At 37.8% G+C, this 27,974-nt stretch overlaps 1 protein-coding gene across 7 annotated transcripts in view; it reads right to left on the reverse strand.

Annotated features, from left to right (window-relative positions):
- Window positions 1–27,974, reverse strand: part of RYR3 (ryanodine receptor 3) — a 750,252-nt gene that overhangs the window by 158,378 nt on the left and 563,900 nt on the right. For all 7 annotated transcript variants that reach the window (XM_072625274.1, XM_072625277.1, XM_072625272.1 and 4 more), the window contains exons 48-51: window positions 22,026–22,246; window positions 13,717–13,807; window positions 10,716–10,856; window positions 9,101–9,264 (exon numbers count right to left, since the gene is read on the reverse strand). In XM_072625274.1, the coding sequence (XP_072481375.1) occupies window positions 9,101–9,264; window positions 10,716–10,856; window positions 13,717–13,807; window positions 22,026–22,246 (617 nt within the window). The remainder of the gene's footprint in view (window positions 1–9,100; window positions 9,265–10,715; window positions 10,857–13,716; window positions 13,808–22,025; window positions 22,247–27,974) is intronic.

The raw sequence follows: 27,974 nt of genomic DNA on the forward strand, positions 1-27,974 counted from the left end.
GAAAACACTCTTGTACATGTGGATCCTTTTCCCATTTGTATGATCTCTTTAGGATACAGTCCTAGTAGTGGTATTGCTGAGTCGAAGGGTATGCACAGTTTAAAGCCCTTTGGGCATAGTTCTGAATTGCTTTCCAGAATGGTTGGATCAGTTCACAACTCCACTAGCAATGCATTTGTGTTCCAGTTTTCCCATATCTTCTCCAACATTTGCCACTTTCTTCTGTCATGTTAACCAATCTGATAAGTGTGAGGTGGCACTTCAGAGTTGTTTGATTTGCATTTCTCTGGTCAATAATGATTCAGAGCATTTTCTATACGACTGGAGATAGCTTTAATTTCTTCCTCTGAAAACTGCCTGTTTATATCCTTTGAACATTTATCAATTTGGCTAACGACTTGTATTCGTGTAAGTTCTACTCAGTTCTCTATGTATTTTCTTCTTTTATTGCTAAAGCTAACATTTCTAGCATCATACTGAATACCAGTGGTGAAAATGGACATCCTTGTTTCACCCCCGAGCTTACTGGAAATGCTTCTAGCTTATCCCCATTATAATATTTGCTGATGGTTTTAGACAAATGCTGCCTATCATTTTAAGGAAAATTACATTTATTCCTATGCTCTCTAGTGTTTTTAATGGGAATGGGTGTTATATTTTTTCAAAAGGATTTTTCAGACAATCATATGATTTCTGTTAGTTTTGCTGTTGATATGGTCAATTATGCTAATAGTTTTTCTAATATTGAACTATCCTTCCATTCCCGGTATAAATGCTACCCTGTCATAGTGTATTATCTTTGAGATAAGTTGCTGTAATCTCTTTGCTGATATTTTATTTAAATTCTATGTTCATTAGAGAAATTGGGCTATAATTTTCTTTCTCTGTTTTGGCTCTTCCCAGGTTAGGTATCAGTATCATATTTGTATCATAAGAAGAATTTGGTAGGACTCCACCTATTTTTCTAAATAGTTTACATAGTACTGGAATTGTTCTTTAAATGTTTCATAGAATTCACTTGTAAATCCATTTGGCCTTTGAGACTCTTTTCTTAGGGAGTTCATTAATGGATTGTTCAATTTCTTCTTTCTGAAATGAGGTTCTTATTTTTATTTCTTCTTCCATTAATCTAGACAATTTATATTTTTGTAAATATTCATACATTTCATTAAGATTGTCAAGTTTATTGGTATACAGCTGGACAAAAGAGCTCCTAATTATTGTTTTGATTTCCTCTTCATTGGCGAAGAATTCACTCTTTTCATTTTTGATACTGGTAATTTGGTTTTCTTCTTTTTTTTAAAAAAATCATATTAACCAAAGGTTTAGCTATTTTACTATTTTTTTCATAAAATCAGCTCTTACTTTTATTTATTAATTGAACAGTTTTCTTAAATTCAATTTTGTTAATCTTTCCTTTTGTTTGCAGAATTTCTAATTTGGTATTTAATTGGGGATTTTATATTTGTTCTTTTTCTAGTTTTCTTAGTTGCATGCCCAATTCATTGATCTCTTCTTTCTCCATTTTACTCATGTAAACATTTAGAGATCTAAAACTTCCCCTGAGAACTCCTTTTGCTGCATCTCATAAGTTTTGGTATGTTGTCTCACTACTGGCATTCTTTTGGATGGAGTTATTGTTTCTATGATTTGCTGTTTGACATTCATTCTTCAGGATTAGATTAGTTAGTTTCCAATTAATTTTTAATCTATCTTCCCACAGCCCTTTATTAAATGTAATTTTTATTGCATCATGATCTGAAAAGGATGCATTTAATATTTCTGACTTTCTGCACTGGATTGCAAGGTTATTATGATGTCACATATGGTCAGTTCTTGTGGAGGTGCCATGCACCACCGAGAAAAATGTATATTCATTTCTATCCCCATTCATTTTTCTCCAGAGGTTAATCCTATCTAACTTTTCTAAAATTCTATACATCTCTTTAACTTATTTCTTGTTTATTTTGTGATTAGAGTTATCTAGTTTTGAGAGGGAAAGTTCGAAGTCTCCCACTAGTATAATTTTGTTATCTATTTCTTCCTGTAACTCCCTAAACATCTCTTCTAAGAATCTGGATGCTACATCACTTGGCGCAAATATGTTTAGTAATGATATTACTTCATTGTCTATGGTACCTTTAGCAGGATGTAGTTACCTTCCTTATCTCTTTTAATAGATCTATTTTTAGTTTTGCTTTATCTGAGATCAGGATTGCTACTCCTGCTTTTTTTTTTTTTTTTACATCTGCTGAAGCATTACATATTCTGCTCTATCTTTTTACCTTTACTCTGCGTGTATCCTTCTGCTTCAAATGTGTTTCTTTTAAGCAACATATTGTAGGATTATGTTTCTTAATCCACTATGCTACCTGCTTCCATTTTATAGGATAGTTCATCTCATTCACAGTTATAATTACTATCTGTGACTTTCTCTCCATTCTTTCTCCCCTCCCCTCCATTTATGCTTTTCTATTTTCTCCCTTTCCCTCCTCACTAGAGTTATGTTTTTGACTACTCCCTCCCTCAGTCTGCCTTCCCTTCTCTTAGTACCCTCCTTTTTCTTTCCCTTTAACCTTACTACTTCTTCCCTTTCTTCTATCAACCCCTCCCTTTTCTTTCCCTTTCCCCTCATACCTCCTATAAAGTAAGTTAGATTTCTATACCTAACTGATTATGTTATTCCTTCTTTGAGCCAAATCTGATGACAGTAAAGTTCAAACAATACTCCTCTCCCTTCCTGCTTTCTCTTTACTGTTACAGGTTTTTGTGCCTTTTCATATGATGTAATTTACTCTTGTCTGCCTCCTTTCTCTTCTCCCAGTACAACCTCATTTCACCACTTAATTAGATTTTTTAAAATCATCACATCAAAGTTAGCTTATACCTCCACCCTCTGTCTATGTATACCCATTTTAAATGTAATAACAATACAGTTCTCAAGAGTTACAAGTGTCATCTTCTCTTGTAGTGATGTAAAAAGTTTGCCCTTATTAATAACATCTTTTCTGTTTACCTTTTGATGCCTCTCTTGAGTCTTGTATCTGAAGATCATATTTCTGTTGAGCTCTGGTCTTTTCATCAGGAAGTCCCCTATTTTGTTGGATGTCCCCTATTTTGTTGAATGTCCATCTCCTACCCTGAAAGATTATGTTCAATTCTGCTGGGCAGTTGATTCTTGGTTGTAATCCAAGCTCCTTTGTCTTATGGAATATCATATTCCATGCCTTCTAATCTTTTCATGTAAAAGCTACAAGATCCTGCGTAATCCTGATTATGGTTCCATGATATTTAAATTGCTTGTTTCTGGCCATTTGCAGTATTTTTTCTTTGACCTGATAATTTTGGAATTTGACTACAACGTTCCTTGGCATTCCTTGGGATCTCTTTTAAGAGGTGATTGGTGGATTCTTTCAATGACTATTTTACCTTCTGGTTCTAGGACCTTCGGGCAGTTTTCCTTGATGATTTCCTGAATAATTCTATTCAGTCTCTTTTATTCATCATGGTTTTCAGGTAGACCAATAGTTTTTAAATTGTCTCTCCTGGATGTATTTTCCAGGTCAGTTGTTTTACCAATGAGGGATTTTCTATTTTTTTCATTCTTTTGTTTCTGTTTGACTGATGCTTGGTATCTCACAGAGTTATTAGCTTCCACTTGCCCAATTCTAACTTTTTTCTTTCTTTTAAAAAAATTATTTTTAATTTATGAAATAACAGAAGCATTTCCATAACATAGTAGAATACAAAAGATGATTGCATAAGAAATTGCACAACTTTCTATTCCTTTTTCAAAAATTTATTTATTTATAGTTTTCAACATTCACTTCCACATTTTGGATTTTCTCCCCATCTCTCTCCTCTGTCCACCCTGACAGCATGCATTCTGATTCTGATTACCCCATCCCCCAATCTGCCCTCCCTTCTATCACACCCTTTCCTTCTCTTATCCTCTTCCCCTCTATTTTCTTGTAGAGCAAGACAGATTTCTATACCCCATTGCCTGTATGTCTGATTTCCAAATTGCATGAAAAACACAATTTTTAACATTGTTTTTTAAAACTTTGAGTTCCAACTTTCCTCCCTTCCTTCCTCCCCCCCATTGAGAAGGCAAGCAATTCAATATAAATTATACAAGTGTAGCCATGCAAAACACTTTCATAATAGTCATGCTGTGAAAGACTAACTATATTTTCCCTCCATCCTATCCTGCCTCCCAATTTGTCCTACTCTCTCCTTTGACCCTGTCCTTTCTCAAAAGTATTTACTTCTAATTACCCCTCCTCCTCTTTGCTCTTACTTCCCTTCTATCATCTCCCCACCCCCACTTATCCCCTTCTTCCCTCTACTTTCCTGTAGTGTAAGGTAGATCTTCCTACCAAATTGAGTGTGCATGTTATTCCCTCCTTAAACTAAATGTGATGAGAGTAAGGTTCACTCTTCCTTCTCACCTTCCCCTTCTTCCCCTCCATTGAAAAAATTTTTCTTGCCTCTTTCATGTGAGAGATAATTTACCCCATTCTATTTCTCCCTTTCTCTTATATAGAGAATATATTAATATATTAATCTCTCACTCTTTAATTTTTTTTTAGATATCATCCCTTCATATTCAACTCACCCTGTGCCCTGTCTGTATATGTATATATATAAAACCATATATATGCATATATATGTTGCCAAATATATGCATATATTATATATGTATAATCCCTGCAACTCCCCTAATACTGAGAAAAGTCTCAAGAGTTACACGTATTATCTTTCCATGTAGGAATGTAAACAGTTCAACTTCAGTAATTCCTGTATGATTTCACTTTCCTGTTTACCTTTTCAAGCTTCTCTTGATTCTTGTATTTGAAAGTCAAATTTTCTATTTAGCTCTGCTTTTTTCATCAAGAATTCTTGAAAGTTCTCTATTTCACTGAATGACCATTTTTTCCTCTGAAGTATTATACTCAGTTTTGCTGGGTAGGTGATTCTTGGTTTTAATCCTAACTCCTTTGACCTTTGGAATATCATATTCCAAGCCCTCTGATCCTTTAATATAGAAGCTGCTAGATCTTGTTTTATCCTGATTGTGTTTCCACAATATTTGAATTGTTTCTTTCTGACTGCTTGCAATATTTTCTCCTTGACCTGGCAGCTCTGGAATCTGGTTACAATATTTCTAGGAGTTTTTCTTTTGTAATCTCTTTCAGGTGGTGATCAGTGAATTCTTTCAATATTGATTTTACCCTCTGGTTCTAGCATATCAGGGCAGTTTTCCTTAATACTTTCTTGAAAGATTATGTCTAAGCTCTTTTTTGATCATGGCTTTCAGATAGTCCAATAATTTAAAAATTTTTTCTCTTGGATCTATTTTCCAGGTCAGTTGTTTTTTTAATGAGATATTTCATGTTTTCTGCCATTTTTTCATTCTTTTGCTTTTGTTTTATAATTTCTTGATTTTTTATAAAGTCATTAACTTCCATTTACTTCATTCTAATTTTTAAATAAATTATTTTCTTCAGTGAGATTTTGGATCTCCTTTTCCATCTGGCCCTTTCTGCTTTTTAAGGCATTCTTCTCCTCACTTACTTTTTGTATTTCTTTTGTCACTTGGGTTAGTCTGTTTTTTAAGGTGTTATTTTCTTCAGCATTTTTGGGTTGCTTTTAGCAAACTGTTTTCTTGTTTTTCATGATATTCTTGCATCACTCTCATTTCTCTTCTCAATTTTTCCTCTATTTTTCTTACTTGATTCAAAATTCTTTTTGGGCTCTTCCATGGCCTGAAACCAATTCATATTTTTCTTGGAGGCTTTGGATGGAGAAGTTTTGATCTTCCTTGTCACCAAAGTAAGATTCTATAGTCTGATTTTTTTCCTTTTTTGCTCCTTTCCCCAGTCAATTACTTAACTTCTGAGCTCTGTCAAGGTAGTTCTCTGCTTCCGGAGGGGTTGTACCATCAGCTGCTCGATTCCCCCACAATCTATGGGCCTAGACCTCCAGAAACAGCCAATGCCGCTGCCTCTGTTGCTGTGGTTCCTGCAGGCTCCTTTGCTCCCTCCACTGCTCTGGGGCTGGGGCTTCTCTCTCACACAGGCCTGACAGATTTTTTTCCCCTGACCTTCCAATTTGTACTTGACCTTTTGAGGTTGTGAAGTCTGGAAACTGCCACAGGTGCCAGTGATTCAGGCCCCCCCTAGATCTCCTCATGTCCTGTCTGTGCAAGCGTGGTCCATGCTGGACTATGCTGTGCTCCCAACCCAGCATGACAGATGCTTCCTGGCAACCTTCCAGGCTGTCTTGGGCTGGAGATTTGCTTCATTCTGTCATTCTGGGTTCTGCAGCTCCAGAATTTGTTTACAGTCATTTTTTACAGGTCTTTGGCTAGGTTTGGGGGAGAGCTCTAGCAAGTCCCTGTTTTTACACCAGCATCTTGGCTCCACCCCTCTAATTCTAAGTTTTAATGAATTACTTTCTTCTATTGCATTTTTGTATCTCTTCTTCCATTTGAACCACTTTACTTTTTAAGGAGTTCTTTTCTTCTGTGAGTTTTTGTGCCTTCTTTTCCATCTGGCCAATTCTACTTTATACGCAGTTGTTTTTTTCAGTGTCCTTTTTTTCCATTTGGCCAATTGTATTTTTAAAGAGTTGTTTTATACAGTCAATTTCTGTCTTTCCTCTTCTAAGTTATCGTCTCTCTCTCATATACGTCTTACTTCATTTCCCAATTCTTCTACGTCTCTTATTTGATTTTTAAAATCCTTCTTGAGTTCTTCCAAGAAGGTTTTTTGGGCTTCATACCAGTCCATATTCCACTCTGAGGTTTTGGGTGTGAGTATGATGACAATGTTGTCCTCTTCTGAATTTGTGCCTTCATCTTCACTGTCCTCATAATAAGAACTATGGTCATTGTTTATTTCTGCTTTTTTCTCATGGTATTTGCCTATTTACTAGCTTTTAAAGCTGAGTTCTCTTGCTGGAACACAGGGCACTGACCTAAACTTCTTCTGGTGGAAACCTGGGACCTGGTCACTGGCTTGTATGCTGGGGCCTCAGGTGCTCGCAGCTAGAGGCTGTAGGGGTCTGGCAGCTTAGCTGGTGCTGAGGTGGGGTCATCAACATTGGAGCTCTCAGGGTTGGGGTGGGGAGTCTGACCCTTGGGGGATGCCTGCTCACCTGGGCTTAAGGCATTTGAATATTTGGCTGCTGGAGCATGTCTGCCAGCCTAGAGCTGTACCTCCTAGAGTTGTGCTTCCTGGAGTTCTGCTGAAGTACTGGGAGATTTGGCTGCTGAAGAATGCTGGCACACATGGCAGTTTTCCAAGCTGATATCTACCGGGTCCCCTGCCTGTGTTGAGGCACTTGGGGGTCCTGGTGTTGGTACTTGCCTGCTCTACCACACTTGGGCTCGGGACCTCCCTCTGGTTTGCTGAGTTGGGGCTTGCTGCTGGTTTGCTGGGATGCCCCACCTCCTGTACTGCTCCCCTTTCCCCAGAGAGAGACAGAGAGAGAGGGGCATTTCCCATTAATTCCTCAAGTTTCCTGGGCTACAAGACTATTACATCCCATCTTTTGACTGGCTCAGCTATTCCAAGGCTTTTCTTGGGGTCATATTTTCTGGGCTTTCAGAGGACAATAAGAGGGTGAGAGTGACCTACTTCTTACTCTACCATCTTGGTTCCCAGAAGGGGAATATCTGATCTTGAAGTGAATTCTTTATAAATACTTTGTTCCATTGAAATCAGTCTGCTAGCTATATTCTGTACACTGTATTCCAACTCCCAACTTTACATAAGTAGACTGCCATGTCTTAAATGAATTCATTCCTGTCTACCTTGTAGAATTCCTAACTTCTTTCAAAGTACGTTAGGTGTCACATCCTACCTTATTCTGATGACATTCGTACCTCCCAGCCCAGTTTCCAGTACATAATCCCCCTTGAAATTATTTTGCATTATTTTACACATTTAAAATTTACTTATCTGTATAAATGCTATCCCCTATCTTACCTCTGCTCTCCTTTCCTCCCCCCCAAGTGGAGTGCAAGCTCTTTAAGTGCAGGGGCTGTTGGCCTTTGTCATTCCCAATGTCCAGCACAGATCCTTGAATGGTTTATTATTATGGATTAGTATTATTATTTCAGACCTGTGATTTCATCAGTACAGGACGCAAACCTCCTATACCAGTCAGCAGCTTATAGTTCCAGAGAAGTGAGTGCTCACTAAATGTTTATCTATTTGAATTAGGTTAGATGGACCTTAACTTGTGTTCTGATCAACAGGCTTCAAACCATGTAGGAGGTTTAGAGTTCTTCCTGTTAATATGTATTTGGGAACAAAAGGCAAGTTGTACAGACTGTGTAAAATACTCTGAAGTAGAAATACTTTATTGTCTGCAGCTGAATGGAAGGAGGAAGAATTTATAGGGCATTAATTATATTGCTCAGATAATATAAAAGACTGGATGGTAAAATCAGCATTGATAAGGAATACTGAGATGTCTGAAACAGAAGAAAAATGTGTTTTATATTTGAAGAACACAATATTTTGTGGTAAAAAAACCCCTGGCAATTGCTTAATATAACATTAAAGGGCAAATAACTTCTCAAAGAGGGAGGCTAAACTGTCCTTGCTACCTTGTTCTGGGGCTTAGCACATGGTGCACTACATACAGTAAGTGCTTAATATATGATTGTTGAATGGAAATTGAATTGAATGTTAACAGATTAATTTTGATTTATTATACTGCTAGAACTTACAATACGAATTTACAAACTAAACGAAAACTTTGTCAAAAATCATTAATAAACTTGTTCCGTCATTTATCAGGAAAATTGATTTAGGATTGTAAGCTATACTTACTTAGAGGAAAGAGCTCATCTCTGTTTTATCATGAAGAAAACCAAAGAGTGATAATGTAAGTACATGATCAGATACAAATTAATTATATTTTAAAATAACATAAAAAATATGGTGCCCTGAAAAAATGACATACTATTAGGGTTGGAAGGAGAGGTACTAGCGAGAGATAAGCAAAATCTTGACAAGCTAGTGCCTTTGGAAAAAAGAATAGCCATATGACAAAAACATTCATTTACAAAATATTTTGGACTCACTTGACTGTATTGATAGGTTTGGGATCAAAGTTTCCTTCTGCATCCACTGAGGTCTGCTTTTCCAATGTGGCTGTGATTCTGGTGTCTAAATAATCAGGCGGCAAAGCCCCAGCTATTGCACTGAGACAAGGTAAGGCCATCCGGAAGAGATCTGTGTCATATTTCTGCGGGAAAGATAGGAACTAGTTGAAAAATCTAATTTAAAAACATAACATGTTAGGAAGTGAATCACAGCCATAATGCAGAAGCATCAGAAGAAATAAGAATAATAACCAAGTTCACTTATTTTCCAGAAAAAGAAAGGAGCCGCCATCTGCTCCTTAATAATTTATGGCAGGTACTGTGGGGATATCACGGGAAACTGAACTGACATGAGAAGTAAAACTATTATGTCTTTGTCCATCTGGATACAACAAAATAAACTGATGGTCAAAACTTTGTAATGGCCAAGTCTGAAGCAGTGGTAGACTGTCACAGCTCTTTTCTTCCCCTTAGGCCTGCCCCCTCACTCAAGTCATGAAGGCCTCTGTTTATGTGTCTTTTAGGTACTTATTGAAACTGATGCAACACAGAAGTTATGGTCAGTTTTTTAAAAAAAGTCTTGTGAGGAATCCACTTTGAAATCTGAAAGTGCTGTATAAATGTGGACTATTGCTCTCATTATGAACAGGAATAGGAATAATTATATGGGTTTTACAGCTAAATTATTAGCAAACTACCCAGTTGCACCTTTGTGTTCCTTTGGTTCCATTTCAGAGTGATAAATGGTAAGCTAAAGGAGCTGGTTACAAAGAAGACATGAAGCTCAGATGGTCAAAAAATGCTAAAGGGAGGGGAGGCAGTAGACGAACTGGAATCAAGCTCCAGGTTTTGTCAAGGAAAACTAGGAATATCCAGCTTTATTCTCCTAAGACTGAGGAATTAGATAAACTATTGGTAAAATTTGCAAACCTAAAATTCTGTCTAACCAGAAAAGAGATTTTTAGAGGATGACTTTCATTTCTTCTTTGAATAAAATCAGGGCTTATTAGCAAGGACTACAAAGGAGGAAAACTGAGTAGGTAGAGGTTGTGACATTGTTTTTCAAAGCAGAGTAATTCTGAGAGATCCTGGACATGAGAGTCACGAGACCTGGGCTCAAATCTTACCTAAGACACTTACTTGTTGTGTGACAACAGGAAAATCATTAACCTCTCAGGGAAATAGTTCCTTCATTTGTAAAATCGGAGTAATAACATAATAATACCTACCTCGCAAAGTTTGTGGTGAGTAAGGGGGTTTGCAAGCATTAAAACACTATAAAAATGCAAGCTGTTACTCTTGTGGGGTAGGCTGAGCTATGGTATACATAGACCAACAAAAGAAAAAAGGGGGCAAAGGAAGCAAAGCAGCCAGTTGGTTTAATACATCCCTCTGATGACTTCCAATGTATATTCTGTATGTGAGGGGAAAAAATCATTTGCCAATGGAGAGTTATAGCCTTGGTGAAAAGAAAGAATATATATTTGGTCAAAGGACTGAAAACAAAGACAAATTTAGGAACTCTTTTCTGTCTTCTTGCTCACTAATTCCTTGGATCACTGTGTCCCTCACCTCCTTTAATGACAGTCATTACCTTATGAGAGAGAGAGTCAAAAATCCCCCAGAAGAGCTTCTCCGTCAAATGTAACTCTTCTTCCACTGCCAAGCCGTAGCCGCCCCATCCTGAAGGGAGGCAGTAATATTTCCAGCACTGTTCATAATGATTTGTCAAAAGCTAGGAAGTTGGAAGAAAAGAGAAATGTTAGGGTGAAGCAGAGAAAATCTACCAATGCTTTGTAAAACACCCAGAATTATCATTGTGTGAAAATAGCAAGTCAGCATGATGAGAACTGTACTAAAGATATGTAGTAAAAGGTACAGCAGAAGGACTTTCAAACAGGGTAAGAAAAAGAGAGCTTTCATACTTCAACCAGCTGTGGACTTGGTTGAATTTGCTTAACTATGAATCTCCTAACATACCTTTGTCTAAGCTATATAAGTGAAAAAAAGTAGGGTAAATGTCTTCATTTTACTCCAAATACTAATCTCTGCTGTTGAAAACTCCTGACCCATGGGGTGGGAGTGATGTGTTCTGAAAGTCCGGACTCTAAATGTGCTTTGTGGTTGTTCAGTCCTTACAGGTGTGTTCAATTCTGTGTGATGCCATAAATGCATTAGTTCCTATGTAATTCTCATAATGGGCATTTGGAAGAGTCGAGGTGAGGCCTGCACAAGCTGTGGCCTGTGGACCCAGTTATGCCTGCACAGCCTGTGACCTGTGGACCCAGTTATGCCTGCATAGCCTGTGACCTGGGGACCCAGTGAGGCGTCCAGTTACGTCTGCACAGCCTGTGGCCTGCAGGCCCAGTTATCCTGCACAGCCTGTGGCCTGCGGGCCCACTTACCCTGCACAGCCTGTGGCCTGCAGGCCCAGTTACGCCTGCATTTCCTCTACATACAAAGGATGCTTTTCTTTACATTTTTCTTGGCCCGCCTAAAATCCCGTGGCATGCGGCAAGCAGCCTGAGGGACATAAGCAGCAGCTATCCTAGACTGTACAGGTCTGGTCCACGTCTTCCTCTTGCTTCCTTTTTTATCTAAAAACCATCTGACCTGCTAGTGTGAGAAGAGATCCAGGGCTGAGGAGTCCTGACATCTCCTGCCCAGGAGAGGGCAGCAGGACATTACAAATGTTTTAGGAATGTGTGTTGCTTTAAAAAAAAAAAAAAAAAAAAGGTGACTGACACAGGACCTGAGCCTGTGTCAGACAGCTGGCTAGGTTTGAAGTACTGGGAACTCTAAGATGCTGCCCTCACTTTGACTCTCTGCAGGCATGAGAAACCCAGCATTTCATGTTGCCATGGAAAATGTTTTGGGCTTAGCATCAGAGGACTGGGGCTTAAATCATACCTCTACTACCACTTTCTATCCCAAAGAGGAAAAAAGGGATGCCAGTGGGGGATTTAATGAACAGGTTATGACTTCTGCTAAGAACTTGCTGCATGACAGACAATTAAAGAATGACTTTGGGTCTCAGTTTTACCATGTATAGTAACACTCGTTAAAAACTGATTTCTTATCAATACACTTTTTAAAAATGATTTAAGTGAGTGGCAAATTAGCACAGTGGATAAAATGCTAGATTTAAGAAGTGGGTTCAAATAAAGGTGCTAACTGTATGACCATGGGCAAGACACTTTACCCATAAGAGACTCAGTTTTCTCATCTGTAGGGATCAAATAGGAAAATGTATATATATGTAATTATAAATTATATAATTATAATTGCAAACATTAAAGAGCTATATAAATGTTAGCTGCTGATGAATGATAATAATAAAAACTAAAAACTGTAATAGGAAAAGCAGAGGGCTCTTAGATTTAGATCTTAGGGGATCTTAGATTCTTAGAGACAGTTATCTAGTCCAATACCTTCATTTTACAGATAAGGTAAGGTTTAGTATAGATAAGAAGTTTAGTGACTTGCCTAATTAGGAAAAAAATACATTTAAAATAAAGGATATGACTCTCTTGCTCTCAGTGCTTATTAAAGAAAAACAACCAAAGTGATTTTGAGATAGCAGTTGTTATGCTTCTACCAAAGACTTGGAAAATAAGAACACAACACTTAGTTTCTAGAAATGAGGGAGAGGAAAAACCAGTATTTCACTGCATAATGGTTGCAGATTTTTATGTCATTTTCTGTGAAAAGTAGGGTGGAACCATTATATGAAGCATTTAAAAATTATGTCAGTATTACTTAAAAATCATTTATTACTAAATTTTTTTCGGTGCAAGGTTAGGACGCATGGAATACTCACGAATATATGTTAAAATTGGGAAGGTGCAAGTCTTACCATACCATGTGACTTATTCATGGCAGCTTCACCTGCCTGCTGCTCCCCTGGCTCCTGCAGATCTTCACTGGGTTGAGTGACAATATAGTTAATACTGCAGCACGCTAAACAAACCACGGAAATTGGCTTTGGAAATATACTGACAATGAGCATGGACTGAGAATTATAGGCTTGCAATGCATGATAGGTAAACGTGTATCCATATGCCACTGGTGAATACATTGCTGCTCTGTTTACCATTTAAGCGGCATGAGTAATGGAATTCTGCCATGGGATGACAGCTGGATGAAAGGTTATAAACCAATTTTTGGACTGAAAAAACAGGGTGTGACAATTATTCAGTGGCAACAATTATGCAGTGAAGTACAGTATCAAATACAAAGGAATCAATGGACTGTAGTTTAAGGATTAACTGTAGGTTAAGTATTAAAAGTGAAAGTTGGAAAACAGCTGGAAGCACCTTGAATTATCTCTTATACAGGAAATTATTAATGGAATTGGAATTAGCAACTAATAAAAATAAAGAAAATCACACAGGGGAATTGAATCTGGCGTATTTGCCATACTCACTCATAAGAACAGAGGTTCATTTTTGCTAGCAATGTCCTAGTCGCTAACTAGCAACTTAGAGGAATGAAATCGATTTCATAGATGCTTGCCTTTTTTTCTGAAAATAGTAGTTTTATTGTACATTTTCTGTAGCACAGAGTGGAATTTAATTGCTAGAAAGGATATTTACCTTAAGCGGCATTTTGCAGTACTCGTTGAGGAGTGGTACATCAAAAACCAGACGGCGCAGGAGTTGTTGTAACATGGAAGGGCGTAAATGCCTGGAGCGAGGAAAAGGGGAAAAACATTATCGGTACATTCTGAGAAGTCTCAAAGCAATTAGATACACAAATAAAAGTTCTTTAATGTATTCTAGCTCATGGGGAAATACTAAATGGCCTTTAAAAAGTACAGACTTTTAAGAGAGTGAATAAGGGGAATCTGTTTTTTGGTGCTAAACTTTTATGAAGGGTAGTCGCTCCCCATCCATTCATTATTTAATCGCTTGACTTTCTAACCTGACACTCTACTGAAACCACTCTTCTAAAGGCTACCAATGGTCTAATTGTCAAATCCAATGACCTTTTCTCAATCCTCATTCTCCTTGAACTTCTGTAGCATTTGATGCCAATGGTTACCTTACCTTTTTGGATGTGTTCTCTTAGCTTCAACGACACTGTTCTCTCAAGTTTTTTCCCTATACGACTGATACTTCATCCTCACTATCTAAATGTGTGTCACCCAAGACCCTATCCACTGTCCTTTTCTCTATCTCCCACTTTCCCATGGCTTCCATACTGCTGGGTGGATGACTTTTGAGCTCTTATTCCACACTGATAACTGTTTAGGGGCCATTTTCACCTTGCTAACTAGGCCATCACTCCTGCACCAGTGGCTCTCTCTTCCTTTACCTCTTCTTACCACTTAGCTGATCAAGTCAATACTTGACTTGATACACTACACAATCCCCCACTCTCAATTCCTTTGCACCCTTCTCTCACTGCCAAGCATGCCCTGTCAAGATTCAACCCCTCTTTACTCTTACCATCTTCTACCTTTGCTCTTATGAGAGTTCTGTTGAATGTTCTCATTGTAAATTGATATATTCATTACAAATTTGTCATTTAATCTCAGCTGACCAACATTACCAACCTTATTTAATCCTAACATTTCCATGTAAACTTACAGTTTGGACTACCATTCTCCAATTCTGATAGACATAAGTTTCATTTCCATACATTTTATATTTCCCACGACTAGAACTTAATATTTCTTTGTCCACTTCAAGGCACAGCTCATTAGTTATTTTTCACAAACTCCCCCCAAACCCACCAGTTGAGCTCTCCTTCTCTGTATTTTCTTTGAGTGTTATGTTTGGATCTCTACTTTGGACAGATCACATTTTACCTTGCAGCATACTTGTCTGTGTTCATATCAAATCCCTATTAGATTTTAGGCTTCTTGAAAACAGGGCCCATGCTATTTTTTACCTTGAATCTTCTCTAGGACCTAACAAAACGCTTAACACACATATTTCATACTTTGTACACATCTGGTGAATTGAGCCAAATCCACGTATGCCATCTAGCAGAAGAATGTTAAGAAAGGCTCAGATGACGCTGAATAAGTCACTTGGCCTCTTCAAGATTCAGTTTTCCTCACGTGCAAATGAGTAGGTTAGTCTAGGTGTCCCTAAGGTTCTTTCCCAACAACCTCTCCTCCTTTGAGGGTCACTAAATTTATCATCTGATCAAGATCCAGGTGATGTTAGCTATCAGTTCCCAATTGGATTTTTTCCTCTGATAACTAATTGTTCATAACCTTTGACCATTTATCAAATGGAAAATAATTCATTCTTATATATTTGAATCAGGTCCTTATCTGTCTCGGATATGAAAACCTTATCCAAGAAACTTGTAGCAAAGATTTTTCCCATTTTGATCTATCCTGAAATACGATTTTTGTGTGTGTGCCAAGTCTATATTTTAAAATACTGAAAATTATCCATGGGGTCTCTGTCTCTATTAAATATAATACCAGCCCTTGGTATTATTATAATTATTTTAAATTAAATTTTATTTTCTCCTCCAAACATCTGCCTTTGCTTCCTCTGGAACTCCTCCCATACCCAACTGAGAAGGCAAGAAAAGATATAATTCCTGGCTAAAAGACAAACAAACAAAAACATGTCCCCACACTGGCCATGTACAGAAAAAACCCACTCAATCCTTATTCTGAGCCCATCACTTTTTTATAAGAGGCTGGTTAGCATGTTTCATGAGTCCTGTGGCATTGTGGTTGGTCAGTGTTGATTACAGTGCCTAAGATTTTCAACATTGTTTATAATATTATTGTTCTATAAATTCTTCTCTTGGTTCTTCTCACTTTACTCTGAATCAATTCATACAAGTCTTCCAGGATTATTTGAAACCACTGTCTTCATCAATTCTTACAACACAATAGTGTTGTATATCACATTCATATACCATAAGTTATTCAGTCATTCTCCAATTGATAGGAAACGCTTAAGTTTCTAACTTTTAATTACTACAAACAAAAGGGCTATAAACACTTTTGTATAAATGATTCCTTTCCTATTTTATTTTTTTGGGGTGCTGATATCTCTGAATCAAAGGCCACACCTAGTTTAATACCTTTTTTGACAAAGTTCCAAATTGCTTTCTGAATGGCTGGACCACATCATAGTACTACCAACAGTACCATAATGCATATGTTTTCCCATAGTACTTCAGCACTTGTTTTCCCTTTTTTGAAAACTTTATGAAAAATATACTTTTATTAAGGAAATGTTTATTTATTGCTATATTTTCTAGTGTTTTTTTATTTTGTCCAAAGTTTTTTCTGCATGTCATTTTTGTTGTTAAGATGAACTATTATGTTTATTGTTTCTGTATGTTGAACCAATTCTGCATTGTTGGTATTAGTACAACCTGTTGATAGTATTATCTTTCTGATATATGCTGTAGCAACTTTGCTAATGTTTTATTTAAAAATTGAGTCAATTTTTATTAGGGATATTGTTCTATAAGTTTTCTTTCTCTATTCTGACTCTTTGGTTAGTTATCAACATAATAATTTTGATCATAGAAAGAATTTGGTAAATATCTTATTTTCCTACTTATCAAATAATTTGCATAATGGAATCATTGCTCTTTGAATGTTTTGTACAATTCCCTTATAAATCCATCTGTTCCTGGGATTTTTTCCTTTGAGAGCTCATTTATAGCTTGTTCAACTGCTTTTTTTCTGAGACTGGGTTATTTATACTCTATTTCTTGTTCTATTAATCCAAATCAATATATTTTTGTAAATATTTATCTATTAGGTAGTTTTACTGGCATCATTTTGGCTATCTGCTCACTTATTCAAAAATTCAATAAATGTCAAAACTACTTATATGTGTGAGATCACAGGAGATAGAAACATGAGTAAGGCACAATCCTTATCCTCAAAGAGTTTAAAGTTTGATAGTGTGCTCAAGGCTGCCCTATAGAAAGGAAGTATGAAATTGCCTGCTAATATTTCAGTGTAAAATACAATTCTATCTCATCTTATTTTACTTTCCTACTTAACTGAGAGAGATACTGACATTAAAAAAAAAGGAAATTAAAAGAGGCTCTTGATAGAGGCAAGGCTTTGAAAGCTAGCATCTTTGCTTATTTATACATGGAGATCAGGTTGTGGAAGACCAATTCTGAATGAGAATTTATGAGGAATATGTTTCTGAAAAAGTCATCCCTTTTAATCAACCTATATCCATTTTTGATCTTAGGCCTTTCTTTAATACTTTTAAATATACACACAGGGCGGAGCCAAGATGGCGGAGTAGAAAGACACACATACGCTAGCTCCGAACCTACTGCCCATAAAATACCTGTAAAAAAAAAAGGACCACCGGCGAATTCTGGAGCAGCAGAAGCCACAGAACGGAGCGGACGAGATTTCTGCTCCAGAGAGCCTGAAAACCTCTCGCCAAAGGTCCCTCGCTCCCTGGACCTGGAGCAGAGCCCAACCCTGCCTTGGCAGCACAGCGCCGAAAAGAGCAGATCCAAGCAGGCTTCAGGGACAGAATCTCCAGCAGCCGCATGGGTCCCTCCACCCACAGGTGACAAGGGTCGGTGAGAGGGTCTCTTTGGCGGGTCGAGAGGGGAGTGGGGTGCCCCCATAACTCAGGACCCCTTGGGAGGCAGCAGCGGAGGCGGGAGCAGACCAGGGCTCCCCAAGCAGGCAGGACCCTGGATCCATTGTTGAAGGTCTCTGTATAAACCCCCCGAGGGAACTGAGCCCTTGAGGCACCCCTGCCCCCACCTGAGCACCTGAACTTGATCTCACACTGAAGAGCAGCCCTGCCCCCTCCCAAAGCCCTGAGGCTGGGAAGCAGCATTTGAATCTCAGACCCCAAGTGATGGCTGGGCGAATCTGGAGGTGAGGTAGGGGTGGAGAGGACACTCAGAAGTCAAGTCACTGGCTGGGAAAATGCCCAGAAAAGGGAAAAAAAATAAGACTACAGAAGGTTACTTTCTTGGTGAACAGGCATTTCCTCCTTTCCTTTCTGATGAGGAAGAACAATGCTTACCATCGGGGAAAAACGCAGAAGTCAAGGCTTCTGTATCCCAGCCCACTCAATGGGCTCAGGCCATGGAAGAGCTCAAAAAGGATTTTGAAAATCAAGTTAGAGAGGTGAAGGAAAAACTGGGAAGAGAATTGAGTGACATGCAAGCAAAGCATGAAAAACAAGTAAACACCCTGCTAAAGGAGACCCAAAAAAATGCTGAAGAAAATAACACCTTGAAAAATAGGCTAACTCAATTGGCAAAAGAGGTTCAAAAAGCCAATGAGGAGAAGAATGCTTTCAAAAGCAGAATTAGCCAAATGGAAAAGGAGATTCAAAAGCTCACTGAAGAAAATAGTTCTTTCAAAATTAGAATGGAACAGATGGAGGCTAATGACTTTATGAGAAACCAAGAAATCACAAAACAAAACCAAAAGAATGAAAAAATGGAAGGTAATGTGAAATATCTCATGGGAAAAACAACTGACCTGGAGAATAGATCCAGGAGAGACAATTTAAAAATTATGGGCCTACCTGAAAGCCATGATCAAAAAAAGAGCCTAGACATCATCTTTCATGAAATTATCAAGGAAAACTGCCCTGAGACTCTAGAACCAGAGGGTAAAATAAGTATTCAAGGAATCCACAGATCACCTCCTGAAAGAGATCCAAAAAGAGAAACTCCTAGGAACATTGTGGCCAAATTCCAGAGTTCCCTGGTCAAGGAGAAAATATTGCAAGCAGCTAGAAAGAAACAATTCAAGTATTGTGGAAATACAATCAGGATAACACAAGATCTAGCAGCTTCCACATTAAGGGATTGAAGGGCATGGAATAGGATATTCCAGAAGTCAAAGGAACTAGGACTAAAACCAAGAATCACCTACCCAGCAAAACTGAGTATAATACTTCAGGGGAAAAATTGGTCTTTCAATGAAATGGAGGACTTTCAAGCATTCTTGATGAAAAGACCAGAGCTGAAAAGAAAATGTGACTTTCAAACACAAGAATGAAGAGAAGCATGAAAAAGTAAATAGCAAAGAGAAGTCATAAGGGACTTTACTAAAGTTGAACTGTTTACATTCCTACATGGAAAGACAATATTTGTAACTCTTGAAACTATTTAGTATCTGGGTACTGAGTGGGATTACACACACACACACATGCACACACTCACACACACATAGAGACAGAGTGCACAGAGTGAACTGAAGAGGATGGGATCATATCTTAAAAAAAATGAAATCAAGCAGTGAGAGAGAAATATATTGGGAGGAGAAAGGGAGAAATGGAATGGGGCAAACTATCTCTCATAAAAGAGGCAAGCAAAAGACTTATTAGTGGAGGGATAAAGAGGGGAGGTGAGAGAAAAACATGAAGTTTCCTCTCATCACATTCCACTAAAGGAAGGAATAAAATGCACACTCATTTTGGCATGAAAACCTATCTTACAATACAGGAAAGTGGGGGATAAGGGGATAGGGTGGGGGGGGATGATGGAAGGGAGAGCATGGGGAGGAGGGAGCAATCTGAGGTCAACACTCATGGTGAGGGACAGGATCAAAAGAGAGAACAGAAGTAATGGGGGACAGGATAGGATGGAGGGAAATATAATTAGTTCTTACACAACACTACTATTATGGAAGTCATTTGCAAAACTACACAGATTTGGCCTATATTGAATTGCTTGCCTTCCAAAGGGAAGGGGTGGGGAGGGAGGAAGGAAGAGAAGTTGGAACTCAAAGTTTTAGGAACAACTGTCGAGTACTGTTCTTGCCACTAGGAAATAAGAAATACAGGTAAAAGGGTATAGGATGGAAACAAGGGCAGAGAGGGATGATAGAAGAGAGGGCAGATTGGCAGACAGGGCAATTAGAATGCTCGGTGTTTTGGGGTGGGGGGAGGGGACAAAAGGGGAGAAAATTTGGAACCCAAAATTTTGTGAAAATGAATGTTAAAAGTTAAATAAATAAAAAAAACAACAAAAAAGCAACAAAAAAACCCCAAAATAAATAAATATACACACAGCCTCATTAAAGTACACTATTAGGCTGTTTTTATTGATCTTACTATAGCTACACATTAGCTACTCTAATTCTCCAATTTTTTCTTTATTAGTATATAACTTCTGTCCATTTACATATTACAATAAGTAGATAATCATGTTCTACTTTATAGTGAAGACTGAGCTCATCTGATGTGAGTTGACTTAATCACTTCCCTCCTCACCCCCTCCAAACCCCTCTATCCATTCTTTTAAACCTCTGAGTCTTCTCCCATTTTCTCTTCCTATGCTACGATTTGAAAGGATGAAAGAGGTGGCTCCCTCCCTTGCTAAAGCCAATCCTTGCACCTGAGGCTTTGATCTCATTTCCTCCCATTTTCATTATGCCTTTGGCTCCATCAATTTTCTGTTCCCTGTCCCCTTACACATCTTCGTTCTTTCTCTATCTACTGGTCTCATTCCTTCCTCCTCTAGATAAACCTTCACTACCACAAAACAATCCTTTAAGACTGTTATGTTCTCAAGCTGCTGCTCTCTTGCTTTCACTTCTTTGCATCTTCCTGTTCTTCAGTCCACTGTAGCTTCTCTTTTCCCTAACGTACACCTCACACTGCTGGTTTGTGACATCTATGATCCCATCATTCATCCACTCAAAAACCGTCAGTGATTCCTGCAGCAAGTCTCCTGACCCCTCCCCCAAGCCATCCTCCACTCAGTCACAATTTTTCTAAAGTGTAGGTCAAATCATGTCACACACTCGGCCCTCCCCACACCCTTGACTTCATAAACTTCAGTGGCTCCCTATTACCTCTAAGATCACATACAAGATGCCCTCTTTGACATTCAAAGCCATTAACAAACCAGCCTTTTCCTTCCTTTACAGTCTCCTTATGCCTTATTCCCCCAGATGCTCTCTGATCCAGTGAGATGGGCCTCCTGGGTGTTGCATGAATAAGACACATCATTTCTGGGCTCTGGGCATTTTCCTGGCCTTTCTTCCGTTCCTGGAGTGCTCTCCTCCTCCATTCCAATCGCTGAACTCCCTGGTTTTTTTCAAGTCCCAACTCAAATCCCCTCTTCTACAGGAAGCTTTCCCCAAAGCCCTCTTAACTGTCTTCTCTTTGCTAATTACTTCCTCTTAATTCTATACAGCTTATTTGTACGTTTGTTTGCTGTTTCACCCACTAGACTGTAAGCTCCCTGAGGACAGAGATTATCTTTTGGCTCTTTTTGTACAGTCAGGGACAGTGCCTGACATTTTTAGGTGCTTAACAAATACTGACTGATCAGCAGAGGGGGTAATTTGTCCCAGCATTATCCTAGATCTCATGATTTTGCATCAAAGTACTGAAGACATTTGTGTCTTATTTCCCCTGCTAGACTGTCAGCCAGTCCGTGAGGGCAGAGGCTGTATCATTTCATCTTTGTAGCTCTAGCCCCCAGACCAAGACAATAACTTAATAACATATATTTGCTGGATTCAAATGAACTGCAGAATAGCTTACCCCCCATAACTTAGGACACAAGTACCAGAGAGTAATTCGTTTCACTAACATCCAAACCACTCCAAGCAATGAAAACCTTGTGTTGGCTGAGGAGGTGGGAGTCTGAGTGTTAACTTTATGTAATGTGGGGTCTTAGGGATCTTATCCCTACTGCCCTAGCCAGCACTGACTACCGTCCTGTGGTGGTCAGATAATGGTCAGTCAGAGGAATGAGGTGATGGGAGGCAGCTGATTTTTGACTAGGGTAGAGGGTAAAGAAGGTTTCTGTAAAAAGTATACAGCTGGAGGTCAGATTTATAGGAAGATGCCCCCAACTTCAGGTTCTCACATGTACAACTGTATCCATGTGTACACTTATGTGCAATTGGATTCAAATGAATAAATAAGAATGAGAAATACATGAGGAGAGCACTTACTTGCAGATAGCGAGCAGGCATTCTTCTATGGTATCCCTCTGTGCTTTGGTGAGGGAGCGTCCCTTGGAGAGTCTATAGATGGTCTGAAGTGTGGAATCAATCAGAGAGCCATAATGCTCTGTTCCAGCAAACAAAGGAGCATGTCTTGTGAGGAGAGGGAGCACAGCAGAACACAGATATCTATTCAGTGCAAGGGCCGCCTCTGTGGTGCTCAGAGAAACCTAGGGAAAAGAGAAAGAGAACGATTAATCTTATTTGGAGATGCTCAGCAAAGTATAATAACACTCACCATATAATCCTGTGTCTCACACATGTCTTACAAGTTTTAATGCTTCACAGAAAATAAAGCAACAGAGAATAAGACTGTTCACTTTGCTACTAGAGGTACTTTTTTGCATGTAAAATGAAACAAATTAAGTCAAAAGTAAAACAAACAAACAAACAAATGAAAAATGAAGACAAGGGCAACCAAACAAAAGGCTGTTTGGAGGTGAATTAACTAAGAGGCAAAAACTGATAGGCTACCCCTTTTCACTCTGGGTTCTAGTAAAATATATATTTTGCATTACATGATGAAACATAACTACCTTATTAAAACCAGTAAGAAAATTGGATTCCGTGTGTGTGTATGTACATTTAACTTTGAAAGTTGAGAGATCTTTGATTTCGTCACTGTGGGTATGTCCTTCACTAACACAAATCTCCATTCTTCATGTATTTTTAAAAAGATTTATTGATACATTTTGTTTTTACATTACACATTTTCATAGATTATTCCCACTTTGTAAGAGATCTCTTGTGACAAAGAAAAGTAGTTAAGTAAAACTAACGACAGTGATTTTATTGGAAAATGCAAGCAATAGTTCACATCTGTAGCATCTCCTCACCTTTTCATAATGAATAGAATTCTATTTTTCTCATTCCCACCCCTAATGTAATGGAACAAAAAGAAAAATAAAATTACATAACAAATATGCAGTCAAGCAAAACAAATTCCTTCAATAATTGTATAGAATATAAATATGCTTCATTTTGCATGCTAAATTTGTCATTACTCTGTAATGAATAATCTGTCTGCAATCAATCAATCTATCTATCTATCTATTTATCTGTCTGTCTGTCTGTCTGTCTATCTGTCTGTCTGTCTGTCTCTCTGTCTGTCTATCTATCTGTCTGTCTGTCTGTCTGTCTATCTATCTATCTATCTATCTATCTATCTATCTATCTATCTATCTATCTATCTATCTATCTATCATAATCAGTCCTTTAGAAGCATGAATGGTATAACTTATTGGCTAACATTCCCGCTAGCCTGGCTCCACCGAGCCAGACCGATCCTCAGACGTGCGTGTTTTGTCCTATGTGATACATGTCTTCCTCCATAACATCTCTCAGATCTGTTGTTTTCTCTCTTCTCACAAAGCTGTCACCCTAGTTCAGACCCTTATCATTTTTACCTGAAATGCTTCAATACCCTCCTAACGATCTTAGACACTAATGGATCCTAACACTGTTTCAATTCATTCCCCACTCAATCATTCACACAGCTAGGAAAGCAATTTTCTCAAAGCTCAAGTTGGACCACATCAAGTACCAAGTCAGCAAACTCTAAGAGATTCCTACTGTTGACTCCAGAACAAAATATAAGCTCTTCTTTTTGGCTTTTAAAGTCACTCACAATTAGCCCCCATCCAACTTCCATGACTTTTTAGTCATTATGCCCCTTTCTGCAATCTATGGTCTAGCCAAATTTTCTTGCTCCTCTTCACATGATATTACATCTATTTCCATGACTGAAAAATACTTCTTCTTCAACTCTGCTTCTTAGAATCCTTTGCTTTCTTTAAAACAGTTTGTGTATCACAACGTGAAGTCTTTCTCAATCCTCCCCCATTTCCCAAGTTCCTAGTGGCCTTAACTCTCCATTATTTTGTTTTGCATATTTATATAAGTAATGATGGTTCCCCCAAATTAAGCTATCTAATGACTGTTTGTTTCCTCTCTATTTTGACCCCCAGCCTTTAGCATAGTGTTTGGAACATAGTAGGTGCTTCATAAATGCTTACTGAATGATCCTAGTCCTTCTTGTATCTATCTAATGTGCTAGCTTGCTTCCTCTGTGTTTTAAGCATATCTTTGGGGTAAGAATGCTGCACTCAAGAGGTCCTACTGCTTCTCCTTCTAATCACATACATCCTTAGGGCTACTTCTTGAATACTTGTACATATCACTGGTAACATGCCATCATCTGACACTCATTCTACACATATCCATTGCTCCTTGGATCATTTGTAATTTTTAAAATTTATTCTTATATCACAATGTGCATTATTTATGGCTCAATAGTATCACCAAAAGAACATTAGTGTTAAAGATACTGACTTTGTCCTCATGTATTAATTAGATCACTGAAGGCACTTTGAACTTGGCCCATCTCATCACTCATCTATAATGCCTACCTGAGATAGCTGCACTGAAGAACTAAATAAATGGGTTCTCCAAGGAGGAACATGTTATAATCTAGGAAACATGCATTTTTTCTTTCATTTTATTTTGCTAGTATGGGTGATTAAGTTGTGAATAAACTTATTTCATGAATCCTTTGACCTGATATTGCTAAATTATTCCTGACAAAGAAAGGTCTATGCAACGTCTGATACAACAAAACTGCATTTACTTACTTAGCAACATTAAAACTGCAAATGGTAAAAGGGAATAAGGAGTTGTAGGTTTCAGGCAGTCAATAAACAGCTATTAAGCACTTACTATGAACCAGACACTGTGCTAAGTGCTGGGAATACAAAAAAAAGGTCAAAGTCAGTCCCTGCCCTCACAACTTAAAAGTAAACACGTATGTGGCTGTGGTCCCTCTCAAAGTCTCCACTTTTGTTCTGGGAAAACATAGGCTACAAGATGTTGGCAGGGAAGGGTCTATCCTTGCAACTATCTCACACAGTCAAGATGGCTTCCTCTTTGTATACCATGGACTAATTTATCTCCATCTATCATCACAGATGGATCCTCAGATACATGTGGATAAGTTATTTCACAATACATTTACCATTTAAGATCATTTAAGAATAGGTAGACATATTACAATATGAGCGACACACATTGATCATTCTAGAACATGCAGGGTTGTGTGAAAGGCAAGATATATGAATATACCTGATGGCCTTACACATTCTACCCTTGCATCACAAATCCCTATACGTATTTCTATGTAGTCTAAAGTCAAACCTAATCTTTCTTTTGCACTACACAACTGGATGTTAACGAGCATACAAGTTCTCCTGGACAACAATGCAAAATTATACATATATAGACAGAACAACAATGACATAAGTCAGAAAAGAAATCCCACAACCAGGATAAATTCTCATTTTTCAAGTCTGAGGCAGTGGATTCATGATCTCATTTTAAATTGGCTGAGGTGGTATGGGGAACAGGTAGAATTTCTTTTTTAAATTTTAAAAGAATTTTAAAAGTATCTTAAGAATTTTTAAAATAATTTTAAGAATTTAAGATTCCAAGTAATTTAGGAATTTTTAAAGTAGAATACCTTTTGGGAAAAAGTTGTTCTCTATCTCTTTCATAGTGATGCTTTGCTAGTGTCCTTTTACTCTAAAACAATGCTTCCCTTGTCTTTCATATCTATTTACTTGACAAGGAGATGAAGTATCTTTTGAATAAGGAATGACCTCAGTACTTTTGGCCTCCCCATGAAAATAACCATACTAATTAAAGTTATCTAAGAAACGATGAAGGAATATCTTTTAGCTATTTTTTTTTTTTGGAATCAGAAGTTTGTTTAAATTGCAAGTCAAGTTGGAGCTACTACAATCATATATGGTATATGGTATATATATATTTCCGTATCTTTTCTTCCAGCTTGACATTTACTTTAGCCTTTACCCTAACGATGTGATACTTGTAGAAAGCCAATTCTGAAATAACACTTCAATTGAACAGCTAGTTATTTTTTGTCTGCTGACATGCTGGGTTTGTTTTTGGGGCAGCTCACTTGTTGCTCGCCAGATGTAATATTTTAAAAAAATTTTCTTGAATAGTCTTTATTTTCTTCAATTTCTTTGTTTGGAATAATATTTTCTAAATTAGTTTTTCATTCTTTTCCACTGAGCTCCATTTTAAAATTTAAATTAGCAAATTTCAAGGTATATGTTATTTTATTTAGAGGGATACTTTAAAGTTCTTCCAAATAATATCGCTTCTTTATTTTCTACAACACATGTTTGTACCTAAGCTGGAATCATCTTCATAATAATATGGTTATGTTTACTATACACTATAAATGACACAATGAAATCATACATGAAATGGGTTTTTTTTGTCTTTTAGAAGAACAATGAAACAAACTCTCCCGGCATCTTTACTGCCTGAAGAGAGCTCCAAAGCTATTTTTTCCATTTAGTTCAAACTTCTACGTGTCGTTTGGTTTTTATCTGTAGTGACGATGTCAACACTGACACGTCAACTCAATTTTTAAACAAACATTGAAAATTAAGAATGGCAACATATAAGTTAATTCTTGTGGAGTAAAAACTGTCACGATCAGCCTTCTTCTCTATCATTTAGCTACTGCTGTTGTAGAAGTGACAAAGTGCTGTTTTATACATTTGCCCATTTAGTTTACTCTGCCCAAAGGATTTGCCCTGATAACCAAGCCCTCACAGTCTGTCAATAGGTGACAGAACTTTAGCAGGAAACTTTTGTTTTTATTTGTTGCGCAGGAGAAATAATTCAATACAACGAATGCTTATTAAATACCTAACATGAGAAAAATGTGTGGCAACATGGCATAGGGAGTGGAAAGAGAAGCGCAGTGTAATCCAATAAGTATTTACTAAGTGCCTACTATGTTTTAAATGCTAAGTGCTAGGGATACAATAATAAAAGACAAGTAGCTTACAATCTAAAGAGGCAGATAACATATAAAAGAATTAGGAAAGGGGAGTAAGGGAGTAGGGCAAGGAACACTAAAGGGTACCTGGCACAAGGGCCTCTTGTTCTGTGGAACTGAAAATAGGCAGAGCAGCAGATGCAAAGTGGAGTAAACTGAGTCCCAGTTCTTGCCCTTGAAAAAGGAAGGCACTGATGTAGTTTGGTACTCCCCCCTCCAGCCCACCATTTAAAAGGGAGAAGAGGAGGCTAAGGGAGGTAGTTTCAATAAAGGCTGAGTTAGTCACATGGTGGGGAATTTAGAAGTGATAAGCTTATCTTGTAGGTCGGTATGTCTTATTCTGTAGAGCTGAAACCAGATGGGACAACAAATGCAAAGTAGCTCAGTCAGGAAGACCTTCCCCCTTTGACATGATGGCTGTGCAACCTTGGGTAAGTCACTTACTCTTAGTACTTCAGGAAACTCTCTAAGATTACGTGTCCTATAGGCACTAACAGCAACATTGTGCGATGACTGACTTTCTTGGAGTTAGCTCTACTGAGCAACGCACTGATCTAAGACAATTCCAAAAAATTCTTGATGAAAAATGCCATCTACACCCAGAGAAAGATGTATGGAATGTCAATGCAGACTGAAGCATACTATTATCTCTTCTTTTGGCTGTTTTTTTGTTTTTTCTTTCTCATGGCTTTTCCCTTTGGTTCTGATTCTTCTTTCACAACATGAATAATGTGGAATTATGTTTAATATGATTATACGTGTATGGTCTACATCAGACTGCATACCATTGTGGGGAAGGTGTGGAAATTTACAACTTAAAATCTTATAAAAGTGAACGCTGAAAACTAAAAATAAAAAAAAATTGGAAAATTATGTGTTAGAGTGTATCTCCCCATCTAAGTCAGTAGATGAAGTTTCTCACAGGGAGCTTCCTACAACAATGAAAACTGGTTTAGTAAAAAATCTATCTATCTATCTATCTATCTATCTATCTATCTATCTATCTATCTATCTATCTATCTATCTAT

Source organism: Notamacropus eugenii, chromosome 7, assembly GCF_028372415.1.
Source record: "Notamacropus eugenii isolate mMacEug1 chromosome 7, mMacEug1.pri_v2, whole genome shotgun sequence".
NCBI lineage: Eukaryota > Metazoa > Chordata > Mammalia > Diprotodontia > Macropodidae > Notamacropus > Notamacropus eugenii.